General features: G+C 43.6%; 1 protein-coding gene across 1 annotated transcript in view; it reads right to left on the bottom strand.

The window, feature by feature from the left end:
* Positions 1-2,147: 2,147 nt before the first annotated feature.
* Positions 2,148-14,817, bottom strand: part of STARD9 (StAR related lipid transfer domain containing 9) — a 109,683-nt gene continuing 97,013 nt past the window's right edge. The window contains exons 27-33 of the mRNA XM_090268341.1: positions 5,111-5,228; positions 4,839-4,960; positions 4,547-4,611; positions 4,212-4,414; positions 3,905-3,984; positions 3,516-3,674; positions 2,148-2,782 (exon numbers count right to left, since the gene is read on the bottom strand). Coding sequence (XP_090124467.1) covers positions 2,681-2,782; positions 3,516-3,674; positions 3,905-3,984; positions 4,212-4,414; positions 4,547-4,611; positions 4,839-4,960; positions 5,111-5,228 — 849 coding nt within the window. The 3' untranslated portion in view covers positions 2,148-2,680. The remainder of the gene's footprint in view (positions 2,783-3,515; positions 3,675-3,904; positions 3,985-4,211; positions 4,415-4,546; positions 4,612-4,838; positions 4,961-5,110; positions 5,229-14,817) is intronic.

Genomic DNA, 14,817 nt, shown 5'->3' with positions numbered 1-14,817 from the left:
TCTGGACCTAGAGGTGTCGGCTGTGTGACCTCTTTACTAAGTTGATGAGATTTACTCAAATCCATCCCATGGGGGTGTCTCTTTATCAGTTTGTAATCATGCTTCTGCCCAGTGCCTATACCTTTCCCTTTCCCTCAGCTCATCCCAGTCACTCTTAACAAGTTTCTACATCTGAACATTTTTTCTCAATCTCTTCATTTTCAAAGGCGTTTATCTTTGTCCTTTAAATCCAGTTAATACTACAGAAATTCAGGAAGTTCTGAATGCCTGGGAACCAACTTTCTGCACCCTTTACGGGTGGCTGAACAAAAGCACCTCCGGAAATTGAGCTCCAAGGTAAGAAGGTGTCTGTTTCAGACACCCAGCTCTGGGTGAGGTGGGGTGGGCGAGTCAGTGGAGGAGAAAGCCTGAAGGCCCAAGGAGGAGGGGTTCAAGGCCGCTCAGACTTAGTGCAGGCCTGTGTGAACCTTAAGGGCAGTAAGATAACATTGGAATTAGAGGTAGCTAATGAGCTAGTAAACTAATTAAGTTCCTTTCTATATATCTTTTCTCCGTTATTATTAAAAATAGTGGTTTTCAATGTGTGGTCCCCAGACCAGCAGCCTCAGGTTCACGTGGGACTTTCTAGAAATACAAATTTATAGGCCCCCTCTCCAAGCCCAATGAATCAGGAACTCTGGGGTGGGGCCCAGCCTGGGGTGTTAACAAGCCCTTCCAGTGATTCTGGTGCACAACAACATGTAAATCACTTGTCTAAACCAAAAACTGACTGCATCATGAAAATTTAGGTTTGCAGATTATTTTTAATATGTTTGCATTTTGCTCTATCAGCCTCAGTTATTATTCTTTAAGTTGCTGACTCACAGACCTGGTGTGTGGCTTCTCTAGTGAGGGGATAAGGTCACCTCTAGGCTACCCTTATGCTCAGGTGCCCAGTGCTGGCTCTGCCTCAGAGGTGCACACCTGTTAAAGAGCTACCTTCCAGGGGACTGCGGTCATTATTAGCTGTGGTAATAACTGCTCTGGATTCCTCCCTCATTGTTGGTATTTGGGCTACAACTGGCCATAATTGGGCAACTAATCTGGTTGCTACTTACATGCCTTAAAGCAAGTGCTGAGCTCATGGAAAGCTCTCAGTACATCCATGCAAATGGTTTATGAAACTGGGCCATGAGTAGTTTTTGCCATCATTAACTCCATCATTAACTCCAAGCTAAATTCTGAGCTCAAATGACATACTTAGGCTACCCCAGGATAGTCTTCACTAATAAAGAGTACATATCAGACTTTTTAATTTGCAAGTCTTCTGACTGTTCAATCAACAGTCTTGGTAAAGAGATTTATAGGAAAAGAGATGGGAGTACATAATGAGGGGTTAAATATACGAAGTGTGACCAAAAAAAAAATGCAAGAAAAATAAAAGCTTAAAGAATATTTTAAAACTTTCATTCAATATATAAATAACTTAATTTGAGGTAAGAGGAAAAAATCCTGTAAACAAAATGCTTTTAGAAAAATAAATTTTTGCTGTACTCTACAGAAATTTACCTATTTAGCATATCTTGATCCCCATATGGTCACCTTCCACCAAAGATTCCGGGCACCAGAACCAAAGCTGGGAATCTCTCCCACCCCTGACCACTTTCAGGTAACCATACAGCATATTCAAAAGCTCATGTTCAGCCAGGCTAAGGCAAAAGAAAATAACCCATTCGCCATCCATCCTAGAATACGTGCGGCTGCAGCAGCAGCAGCAGCATGAAATGCTAACGAGACCATCTGCGTACGGTAAGAAATGGAACTGAGCTTCCTCTTTGCAAATCACTTACCTCATCTAGGAGTTCTAGTATGTTCTCTCCTATCTTGTCAGCAGCCAGCATCTGGCTACCTGCCTCCAACCACCTCATCCTCGTGTAAGGAGCTGTACCTGCACCTTGACTCCAGATCTGTCCAACCTGCTTCTACAGTGGTCTTCTCATTCTACTGAGCTCTGGAGTGACAGCTCTAGGACAGAGCATGGTCAATACTCCTGACTGAGAAAAAGACCCAAATGTCCTCTCCTATGAGGAAAGGAAGAAGGGGAAAAAGTAGAAATTAATAATAAACCGCTTGATAAAAATTCAAGGACAGATGATTCTGAATCACTGTTCTGGTTTGTGCAACTTTTTAAGAACCAATGTTCTTTTTTGGTAACACTCCATCCATCCCACAGTGAACTGAATACTGGAGGCAGGTTTCTGAGCAGTGTCTGCAGTGCCTTAGCCATTGGCTGCCTCCCGACCGGCCCGAGGGCTGGGACACACTGAGGAAGCGCCATGTCAAGAGACTGCCGCTGCCCAGCTCAGCTGGCTCTGGCCAGTCTTAGTCTTCGCATGGCCTGTCTGCCATGGCGTCCCAGAGAAAGGAAAGAAAGGTGGAAAATCCAGGGTGGTGAGTTGAACTTCATTTGCTCTGGAAAGCCAGGAGCTCAGGACCCCTTGCTCTGCAGAGGTGCCAGCTGTGACCAAGTACTGATTGGGCTTTGCCGACAACTCGGGGCTGAGTACTGTCTGCTCAGGTGACCACAGCAAGTGGCTTTGGCTCTTCTTGCATCAGGGTACAGAGAGTAACAAGAGCTGCTCCAGCATTTCTGGAGCGTCCTGGGACTGAATCTCAGCAGCACCATCTTGATGGTGAGATGCTAACTACCAAGGAAGGAAGCCAGCCTGGCTATAACCAGCGGCTGCTGTTTGATGAAGGAGCTTAAGAGATGAGGAGCAAAACCTGGAGCACCAAGTTCTACCTGGAATAAAGCAGAAAGGGAAGAGTCAAAGGTATAAACAGGCCCTGGCGGTGTGGCTCTGTGAGTTGGGTATTGTCCCACAGTCGGCACATCATGCCTGAGTTGTGGGCCAGGTCCCTGGTTGGGGTATATGGGAGGCAGCCAATCGATGTTTCTTTCTCACATGGATGTTTCTCTCCCTCTCTCCCTGCCTTCCCCTCTCTATAAAAATAAATAAAACTTTTTTTTAAAGGCACAAGCAGACCTGAGAGTGTGCCAGGGTACACTTCAGCCACAAGCAGCCCCCCACCAGCTGTTGTGATGAGAGAAACTCCTGTCTGCGGTCCTGGGACTTAAGGCCCCGCTGTTCACATCTAGGCGTTGGCTTCACCTCCCAATGACAAAGGTCAAGTCAGGCAACTGAGAGTAGAGTTGAGTAGAACAGTCATGTTCTCTGCTCTGCTGAGGATGTTGCCTTTGCCTCTCAGTGACTCCTGAGGACCCTGGACCTGCCAGGGGAGACAGGCTGCTGCACTTTCTGGTACTGGCAACTTCAGAGGTTGATCACTTACTCATTCTTTCCTGTGACTCCCCACTGACTCCCCTTACTGCGATCCAAGAAACCACTGAGTCTTCACTCTCAAGACCACGGAGCCTGGGCACTAATGGACATTGAGCAGCTAAACAAAACTCCCATGGGGCTGTGAAGTCAAATCAAAGCAGGCTGTGAGGCCGACTGCGTGGGGTGCATCACCTGGGCCAAGTAGATGACTCTGGTGATCTCCTTTCCATCCATGATGAGGGGCTGCAGAATCCATGCACTGGGTAGGATCTCCCCTCGGACCATCTCTCTGCTGGGTCTTGGCATAGATGTATCATATATAGACTGAGCTGCCATGATAGAAAGGTGCCCCTGGGGACAGAGAGTGATGTGAGTCCTACCTACGGGATGTGGATCAAACAGGAACAGGCTCCAGTGCAGTCAATACCATGGAAGGCAGCACTGGGCCAGCCTGCAGCCCCCCACCCCCACCCGAATTGCCTTCCTTCCCCAAAAGGACCCAGGGCCCACAGAGATTGCTTCTCACAACACCTCAGCCCAACTTTTTCCCACAGTATCTCTACCACCAGCAAGGCAGGCACCTCTTTGGCTTCCACGCAGACACAACAGAAATCCCGCGGCTGCTTCAGTGCACAGATGGCAGGATTGCACACCAAGTACACTGCAGGGTCAAGGATGGGTAGAGTCAACAGGTATGTAGACAGACCTAGTCCTAAACCCTTCCTGGTCCAGGGGCTCCCCAACACCCATCATTCTACAACCCAACACCCAGCTGGACCCAGCCCGAGTGATCTGGAGGTAGTTTTGAGTACCCAGCCTCCTGAGAGGGCTGCCTTCAACCTGCAACCTGTCCCTGGGGCAGAGCCAACAGAAGCCTCCCAGGCTTACCCAGGTTGATGCTGTTGGTCACCCGCTGATGCAGCCTCACTGTTTGGATAGGCTTGTGGTACAGGGGCCACAGGGTAGGGTCACTCACAGCTGCCCACACATGAGAAAGTGGCTGGAACAGCATACCGGCCCCCAAGAAGCCATGACGAGTAGAAGAAAATGCCTTGTAGTAGAGCTGCACGTCCTGTTCCTCACCCTGATAGCTGGGGCACCGAGGATAGGGAGGAGGGTGAAAACGAGTCCCAGGGTCACAAAGGAGAAGCTCAAGGTGGAGAAGGGAAAGGAGAGGCAAGCAGGACAACATGGTTAGGACAAGACACCGCAAAGGAACTTACTTCCAGCCAGCTGCTGCCTGGCGACTGAAGAGATTGTACAGATCATCCGAGCAAGCAGCCATTACCTAGGAACACAGTGACCACACCCAAATCAGTGGGTATGGTATAAACCAGATGCCTGGCTTGGTCCCTCAGGCCAGCGTTTACTGAAGTCCCCTTTTGTCAAGATGGAGAGCCGCTGAAGAAGCCACATCGGCCTCTATGGCCCTCCACCTGCTCTTTCCCGCCTTTGTTTCTCCCCTAGCCAAGGTCTGCTGAAGGAACTGTGGGGACAAGTGGAGCAATTCCTCACATCAGCCATAGAGATGTCCACAATGTGCTTGGCTAGATCCTGGTAGGAGGAGGAGAAGCAGGTCCCCAGGCTGGACACACTGGATGAAGAACAGCAGCAACTGCCCAGAGAGGCTCTGCGACCTACAGTGAAGAGGCGGAGGCTCTGAAGGCACAAGCGGTAGGGCCTCGGGATGGCAGCAGCTTCCGAGGGGCAGTAACTCCCTTGGATCCAACAAACTTCAGCCCCCAAAGCCCCCAGGTCAGGCAGGTGACTGTGCCACCACCACTCACTGTAGGCTAAGCTCTTCCAAGCAGACCCAGTCAGACTCGGGTGGCTGTGCCTCACTGCAGATGGGCCTCGCACATCCCTGGTCCACAAGTCTGCAGATTCAGGCAAGTTTGTGTCCCCCTGCAGAAGAGAAGATGCTCACGACTGGAGCAGAGAACAAGAGCGAGCAGAACGCCAAAAAGCCAGTGAAGAGCTATCTCCTATGCCTCTGAAATGCACCAACAGTTTCCAACAGAAAAACCAAATGAAAAAGATATTTCCCGTTGGCATTACAGGATGCTGGATGCCCCAGAGGTCAACAGCAAAGGAAACCAGAGCCTAGACCATTTCTCCTGCTCTTCAAGCCACAGGCTTGAAAGCTGCTTGTAGGGAAGTTCCACAGGGATCAGAACAAATGGGTCTGAGAGGACCTGGTGTCGGGTCAGTGCGTGGGTGACCTTCTGCACCACTGTGGCAACAGGAATGATGCCATAGCTGGAGCTGGGTTTAGTGTGTGGCAGCAAATAAAACAAGTGGGAGGTGGGATGGGGAGAGAGCGAAACAGCAACAGCCCCAACCCAAGGTACAGATGGCAGTTAAGCCAAAGGTCCTAGTTGGGGATAATCCTCTGGATCTGAGCCAGTTCCTCAATGACATGATCCTTGACCTCTGATGGGTCTATAGGCACTCACCCTACTACCTATCTGCAGTTCCTAACCTAGCACTACTTTAACAATTATAAGAGGTGAACAAAGACAGTTATCTCCTTATCTCCCTCCTGCTGCAACATACAAGTGGCGTCTCCAACTTCAGGCAGAATGAGGTCTTGTTCCCCCTTCTTGGGGAAGGTTCACTACTGATACCTCTTTCTTCCTGTCTCCCTCTTCACTACATTCGTCCTATTAGCATTTAAGCATGCAAATCATCTCCCACCTTTAAAACCCTTTCTCTACAGGCCCTCTCCTCTCCCTCCCTTCACAGATAAACTTCCTGAAAGGACTGTCATTGTTTGCAACCGCACCTCTCCACTCTCTCCCTTCTGAACCGCTCGAATCTAGCCTTTGCCTCACAGTTCCACCAGGCAGCAAGCACTACATCCCCATGAGGTCCGTGTGGCTGGATCTGGTGAACACCTCTCAGTCCTCTGATAACTGAGCTGCTCAGTGCACTTCCAGTCAGCCAGCCTCTCCCTTCCACTTGAGGTAATCACTTCCCAAGTCCCCAGACTCCAGCTTCCTATCTCTGCTGCTCCTTCCCAGATCCCTTTGTTGGCTCATCCTCCTCAAAAGTAAGTTGATACTTTAGGATTTTTTCAAGGCTCAGGCCTCGCCTTTTTTTCTCATTCTATAATATACCTCTAGGTGATCCTATCTGCTCGCAATGCTACATTAATAACTTCCAAAAACAAATATCTGAATTAATCAACAAATATTGATGGGTCAATGGAGTCATCACCTGAAGAAAAGGTTACATCAAAGACCCATTTCAGTGGATTGAGCGTCGGCCTGTGAGCCAAGTGTCACTGGTTCGATTCCCAGTCAGGGCACATTACTAGGTTGCACATCAGGTCCCCAGTTGGGGGTGCGAGTGAGAGGCAACCACGCAGTGATATTTCTCTCCCTCTTTCTTCTCCCCCCCCCTAAAGAAATAATGTATTTGTTTGAACAAATAGTTCTGGGAGAACTGGATATCCAAATGCAAAAGAATGAAGTTGAAGTTTGACTCTTAACTCTCACTATATAGAAAACTCTTCAAAATGGATCAAAAACCTACAAGTGGCCTACAACTATGCAACTATTAAAAGAAAACAGGCATAATCTTTGTGACCTTGGATTAGACAATAGTTTCTTAGATATGAAACCAAAAGCACAAGAAAGAAAAAAATAAACTGGACATCATCAAAATTTAAAACTTTTGTGCCTCAAAGGACACCATCAAGAAAGTGAAAAACATACCATATGGAAGAAAATTTTTACAAATCATATAACTGATAAGGGACTTTATATATTTTATATAAAGAATTCCTTAAGAAAAAAAGATTTTCTTTATTTTTTGAGAGAGAGAGGAATGGAAGGAGATAAAGAGATCATTTGCCTCTCACATGCCCCATCTGGGAACCCAGCCTGCAATCCAAGCATGTGCCCCGACGGGGAATCAAACTGGGGAATTTTCAGTCTGCAGACCAGTGCTCACTCCACTAGGCCACACCAGCCAGGGCAAGAACTCTAAAACTTAATAATAAAAAGACAATCCAATTAGAAAAAGGACAGAAGATCTGAATAGATATTCCCCCATTGAAAATTTGTAGACTTCCGGCCAAGATGGAAACTTAGACTGACACACTCTGTCTGCCTCCACAACTAAGAAGGAATACAACTACCTCAAAACCAAAAATAACCAGAAATTCCAGAAAATAAAACTACATGGAAGTCCAACATATGAAGTTATAAAGCAGTGGTGCTCGTCCGGATGGGTAGGAGGGGCGAAACCGGGGAGGAAAGGTCAGGCTGTGCTGTCCGCGGTAGCAGCAGGGATAGTGGCAGGACTGCAAGAAACGCCAGGGGAGCAGTCCTGGCAGCAGTTGAGACCCGGCGGCTTGCAATTCTAACGCTGGGGAAGGCAGACCCCCATTGCCTCGACAGTGAGGCCCAGGGGGCATGGGGACGGAGGAAGAGGCTCCCGGTCTCTCAAGGGAGAGTAGTGACAGGAATCCATCTTGGACTCCTGCCCCACACAAAGCACCACAGTGTGGTGAAAAAGGTCCCTGGGTTGTGACGAGTGCTCAGGGTGCTGCACCCAATAGCATAGGAGGTGTGACAGCCCCGCCCAAGAAGGAATGATAAACAAAAACGATCAGGTCAGAATGACAGGAATAATGATTGAAATACCAGTCATGAAGCTAACCAAACAGCAAATAAAGGAATTAACCGATGAACAAATAGAAAAACCTTCTGAGGCTCAGTTCAGAGCTATAGTCATAAGGCAGCTTACAGAATTAACAAAAGATATTGAACATGACTGGGAAGGAATGAAGGCTAGTCCTGCTAAAATGAACAAAAACACATATGAGACAAGTCGTGAGGAAACGAAAACCAGAGATCAAATCAACAAATCGTAACATAGGGAAGGAACAGTCAACCAGTGCAGAAAGAGGAAACAAAAAGTGGGTAATACGAGGAGAGGATCAGAAACCTCTGGGACAGCTATAAGCGAACAAACATTAGAATTATAGGTTTGCCAAAAGGTGAAGAAGAACAAGAAATTGAAAAACTGTGTGAAAAAATAATGAAGCAGAACTTCCGTAACTTGGAGAAGGAAATAGACTCACAGGTCCAGGAGACAGAGTGTTCCAGAAAAACTGGACTTAGGGAGAACCACTCCAAGACACATTATAATCAAAATGTCAAAAATTAAAGATAAAGAGAGAATCTTAAAAGCAGCAAGAGAGAAGAAAAGCATTATGTATAAAGGGGTCCCAATTAGACTATCAGCTGATTTCTCAAAGGAGACCCTGCAGGCAAGAAGGGACTGGCAAGAAATATTCCAAGTAACGAAAAGCAAAAACCTACAACCACGATTACTCTATCCAGCAAAACTGTCATTCAGAATAGAAGGGCAGAGAAAGTGCTTCCAGGACAAAGTAAAACTGAAGGAGTTCATTAGATCCAAACCACTGTTATATGAGATGTTAAAGGGACTGGTTTAGAAGAAGGAGGATCAAAACTATGAACGTTAAAATGAAAACTGTATCACAACAGCCAACAACAGAACCTAGGGAATCTAAACAAAGGCAAACTAAGTAGACAACGAGAGTGGAAAAAGAATTATAGGTATGGGGAACATATTGTGGGGAGGTCAGCAGGGAGGGGGAAAGGGGAAAAGGGAGGGAGATGATGAAAGAATTAAGAAGCATAGTAGGAGGGAATGGAGTAGACAGGAAAAGTTGAGAAGAACTATATGCACAACCAATGGACATGGACTAAAAGGGGGGGACAACTGGAGGGAGGGGGGCCACCGGGTTGAGGGGAGCAGAGTGAAGGGAAATTAGGACAACTGTAACAGCATAATCAATAAAACATTAAAAAAAAATAAAAAGAAAAGAAAATTTGTAAATGACTAATAAGCACCTAAAAGGATGCTCAACACCATTAACTATCAGGACAATGCAAATTAAAAGCACAAGGTACCACTTCAAATCCACTGGGCTGACTATAATAAAAAAGACAGACTATAATAAAAAGATGTGTTGTTCTTTTGAGGAGACACAAATAGTCTAAAACTAGATAGTAGTGATAGTTGTACAACAACTTTATACTAAAAACCGTGCTTTAAAGGGGCGAATTTATGGTATGTGAATGATATTTCAATGATGCTGTCATGTAAAAAAAACACGTTGGCCAGGATGTGGAGAATCATACATGGCTGGTGGGGCTGTAGAATAGTGCAGCCAGTATAAAAAGTAGTCTGGCAGTTCTTCAAACAGTAAAACTTAGAGCTACCCTATGATCCATCAACCCAACTCCTTGGTACATACCAAAGAGAAATTAAAACATATGTTAACAAAAACTTGTACCTGAATCTTCATAGTAACATTCATAACAGGCAGAATGTGGAAGCAACCTAAATGTCTATCAACTGATAAAAGGATGAATAAAATGTGATATATTCATATAATGTGATATTATTGGTGATAAAAAGGAATGAAGTTGTGATACATACTACAATGTGGATGAACCCTGTGGGTTGAATTATTGTCCTTCAAAAGACGTGTTGAAGTATCTGTGAGTGTGACTTAATTTAGAAATAGGGTCTTTCCAGTAGGCCCTACATCCTATGACTGGTGTCCTTATAAGAAGGCAATGAGAAGACACAGGGACACAGAGATACACAAGGAGAACATTCAAGTGATGCCACAGGCAGAGTTTGGAGTGATGTTGCTCAAGCCAAGGAACACCAAAAATGGAAGCTCAGAGAGTAGCAGGGACAGAATCCCTCGTAGGGTTTCCAATGGGAGCATGGTCCTGGCAATGCCCTGACTTCAAACTTCTAGCCTTAAGAACTATGAAAGAATAAATTTCTAATGCTTTAAACCAACCTGTCTATGGTAATTTGTTACAGCCACCCTAGAAAATACAAACCTAAAAACATCATGCTACATGCAAGAAGCCAATCACAAGGCCCACATGTTGTACGAGACCATTTACATGAAATGTCCAGATTAGTGGTTATCTAGCATTGGGAACAGTAAATTTGGGGAGTGAGAATTAATTAATGGACATTGGGTTTTATTCTGGGGTAATAAAAAATGTTCTAAAATTGATTTTGCTGATGGATACACAATTCTATGAATATACTGAAAGCCAATAAATTATAACAACAACAAAAGAATAAATGAACTGTAGTAAAGAAGTGCTCTACAAAAGGACAGGCATGTTAAAAGGGCATAGGACCCAATCTGAAAAAACTTCAAATAATGAAATCTGGAACAATCTGAGCAATGAAATTAATAATGATAGTATTAGACTATAACATAAAATAAAATATTTATGAGTCCAAACTGAACAAAATAAATAACTCAGAATAAATAGGGAGAGAAGGGATAACACATCCTTATAGAAAAATTTCAATTAATACATATAAAAGAAATAAGGAAATGCAAAATTGTCATTAAAACACCACAGTGAGCCCTGACTGATGTGGCTCAGTGGGTTGGGCATCATCCCACAAACTGAAAGGTCACTGGTTTGATTCCCAGTCAGGGCACATGCTTGGGTTGTGGGACCGGTTGGGGCATGTATGAGAGCAACCTCATTGATGTTTCTCTCTCACATCAATGTATCCCATTCCCTTTCCTTCTCTCTCAAAATAAATAAATAAAATCTTTTTAAGAAACACCACAGTGATCATTTTCTTAGGCAAGATACACCAAGGATGTGAAAGTAAGTGAGCAAAATTGAGCATCTCTCCCAAGATGTTTATTAAATATAAAGGGAAAAATAACAGAGATCCCAGACACTACTATAATTTCAAGGTTAACCCCAGTAACCATAGTGACATCATGTACCCTCTGATATCCTATTTGTTGGGATATTCTATTTGTTTTTTCTCTCAAATTCTAATTTAACTGGCGTCCTGTAGTTTGCTTTATCTGGCAACCCCAACTGAGAAGGGCACATCATTTCTGTGGTATTCTTGCTGATCTAATCATGAGAAAACAGCAGATAAATTCCACAAAATTACTGACGATGAGACAAGGAGAGACTCAAAAATTATCACAGGAAAAAGGAATGAATAATAATAGGACAGAAATTAACAAGTTAGAATCAAAACTGATCCCAGAAGAGATGGAAAATCTAAACCAGGGGTTGGCACACTTTCCCTGTAAAGAGGTGGGTAAGAAGCAGTTAAGGCTGCGGACCACTGGAGTAGTTGCAACTACTCACCTCTGCACCGTAGCGTAAACGCAACCACAGACAACACAGAAATAAATGGGTGAGGCTGTACTACAATAAAATGAAGTTATTTACAAAAACAGGAAGTGGGCCAGATCTGGCCAAAGGGCAATACTTTGCCAACCTCTGATCTCAACAGACCACTTTCCATAGAAGAAATTTTTCAAAGAACTACTTGCCACCCCACCCCCCAAAATCAGACCTTCTCAGTTTCACAGTATAATTACACCAAGTTTTAAAAGATTTTCATTCTAAAAATGTTTTCATCTTTCATTCCCATTCCCCCTCCCACCTACCTTAAATCATCCTGACGTATTTAGGGTACATCTTTTTGTTTGTATGTGTTTTTGCAAAAAGGATTTTTTTGAGTATATGTAGTTTTAATTTATACAACAATAATGTGTTATGCCTCATTGTTTCATAATGTCTTCATTCAGTACTTTGCCTAGGAGTCCGCCTAATCTGTTGACTCCTACGTAGTATTCCTTCTGTGCATTGACCTTTTACCAAACCATTCTCTCAGTGATGGATCCTCTAATGGCTTCCAGTTCTCTGCCACTTCAGATAATAGTTCAATAAACAATTTCATACATGTTCCTTCACAAACTCTGCAAGCATTGCTGGGTCATAACCCCATAAAGGTTCCTATATTCCCAAAGTCCTGCCAACATCTGGCATCATCTGGTCTTCTAATTTTTGACAATTTAATAGGTTTAAGTATAAAGTTTCCATTACTTTTGTAACTGTTCCTAAACATTGAAAAGGAAAAAACTGCCGTGGTGTGGCTCAGTGGATTGAGTGCCAGCCTGCAAACCAAAAGGTTGCCGGTTTGATCCCCAGTCAGGGTACATGCCTGGGTTGCAGGCCAGGTCCCTAGTTGGAGGCACGTGAGAGGAGACCAAAGGACGTATCTCTCGCACATCGATGTTTCTCTCCCTCTCTTTCTCCCTCCCTCCCTCTCTCTAAAAATAAATAAATATTTAAAATAAATAAAAAGAAAAAACTTTCACCCTTGTTACTATAAAACAATACCAAAACCTGAAATATATTGCAAAAAAAACTACAGAAGAAAACTAATAAATATTGAAGCAAAATCCTGAATTTATTCTTGTGTGTGGTGTAAGAAAGTGGTCTACTTTCATTTTTCTACACATATCTGTCCAATTTTCCCAATACCATTTATTAAATGAACTATCTTTAGCCCATTGTATGTGCTTGCTTCCTCAAATATTAACTGACTATAAAGGTGTGGGTTTATTTTGGGGGTCTCTATTCTGTTCCATTGATCTGAGTGTTGTTATGCTCTACCAGGCGGTTTTGATTACTATGTCTTATAGTTTGATATTAGGTAGCATGATTCCTCCAACTTTGTTCTTTCTCAGGATTGCTATTGCTATGTGGTACCGTTTGTGGTTCCACATAAATTTTTGAAATATTTGTTCTAGTTCTGTGAAACATGTCATTGGAATTTTGACAGGAATTGTGTTGAATCTATAGATTGCTTTAGGTAACATGGAAATTTTATTGATGTTAATTCTTCCTATCCATGAACATTGTATGTGCTTCCACTTATTTGTGTCTTCTTCTATTTCTTTCTTATAATTTTCTGTGTATAGGTCTTTTACATCCTTGGTTAGACTTATCCCCAGGTATTTTATTGTTTTTGTAACAATTGTGAATGGAATTGTTTTCTTCATTTCCGTTAGTTTGCTATTGGCATGTAAAAATACAAGTGATTTCTGGACATTAATTTTGTATCCTGCTACTTTGCTGAATTCATTTATCAGTTCTAGTAGTTTCTCAGTGGAATCTTTGGAGTTCTCTACGTACAGTATCATGTCATCTGCGAGTAATGACGGCTTTACTTCTTCCTTTCCAATTTTGATGCCTCTTCTCCTTGTCTGATTGCCTTGGCTAGGACTTCCAGTACTATGTTGAATAAGAGGTGTGAAAACAGACGTTCCTCTTGTTTCCAATTTTAAGGGGAATGCTTGTATTTCTTACCTGTTGAGTATGATGCTGGCAATGGGATTGTCATATATGGCCTTTATCATGTGTACGTATGTTCCCTCTAATCCCACTTTGCTGAGAGTTTTTATCATAAATGGGTGCTGGATTTTATCAAATGCTTTTTCTGCATCTATGAATATGATATCATGTGGTTTTTATCCTTCATTTTGTTTATGTGTTGAATCATATTTATTGATTTGCAAATGTTGTACTAAGCTTCAGTCCCAGGATAAATCCCACTTGATCGTGGTGTATGATCTTTTTGATGCATTGCTGTATCCAGTTTGCTAATATTTTATTGAGGATTTTAGCGTCTACGTTCATCAGGGATATTGGCCTATAATTTTCTTTTTTTGTAGTTTATTTGACTGGTTTTGGAATTAGGATAATGCTGGTCTCATAAAAGGAGCTTGGGAGCCTTCCCTCCTCTTGAATTTTATGGAATAGTATGAGAAGGAAAGGTGTTAGTTGTTTTCAGAATGTTTGGTAAAATTCACCTGTGAAGCATAGACTCTGGAAATGTACACCAAACAGGGATGAATGATTGCTTCTGGGGAGGGCAAATAGGAGACGGAAACATGCACTTGACATTGAGTGTCATTTGCTACTGTTTGTAAAGTGTATTTTTTTAATATGTGAAATTTTTCTTATAAAATGAATTTCAAATTTTATATCCCCAGCCAGATCTTACCTCTGAGCTCAGATCTATATTCCAATGCCCTGCCCCCTGCATTTCTCACAGGTGGTATCAACCCAGTAAATACAAAACCAGACTCATGACCTTCTCCACAAAACCTGTCCACCTCCAGGGCTCCTGTCCCTGTCAACATCACCATCCCTTGCTCAAACCCAAAGCATGCATTGTTCTCAACTCTTCTCTGTCTTTCCTCCACATCCAGTCACAAGTCCCATACTTGCATTCTCTTCTTTGCATCCACATCAGTTCAGCTTCACTGGCAGTGCCCTAAACCAAGCAATCATCGTCTCTCGCTCGGCTTTGCCGTAGTCATTAATGGGTCAGGTCTACCAGAGCTGCTCTTGCCCCCTTCTCCCAATCTCATCATTCTGGTCCCTACTTAAAGGCTTTTCAGCAGCTTTTGGGGAGTAACATGATCAGATAGACTAGAAAGGGGCCAGAATTCTCAATAGAGTCTACATGGTCCTGCCTCTTCTGGTCCTTTTTCATGTCATTCTTCCATCTCTTTACATTCCAGCCATGAGTCTTCTTTTAGCTCCTCAAACTCTTCCTTCCTCACAGCCTCCCTTGC

The sequence above is a fragment of the Furipterus horrens genome, unplaced genomic scaffold (assembly GCF_987537825.1).
Source record: "Furipterus horrens unplaced genomic scaffold, mFurHor1.1.pri manual_scaffold_3, whole genome shotgun sequence".
NCBI classification, from domain to species: Eukaryota; Metazoa; Chordata; class Mammalia; order Chiroptera; family Furipteridae; genus Furipterus; species Furipterus horrens.
Note: the sequence above shows the minus strand (reverse complement) of the source record. Positions and strands in the feature narration are given on the sequence as shown.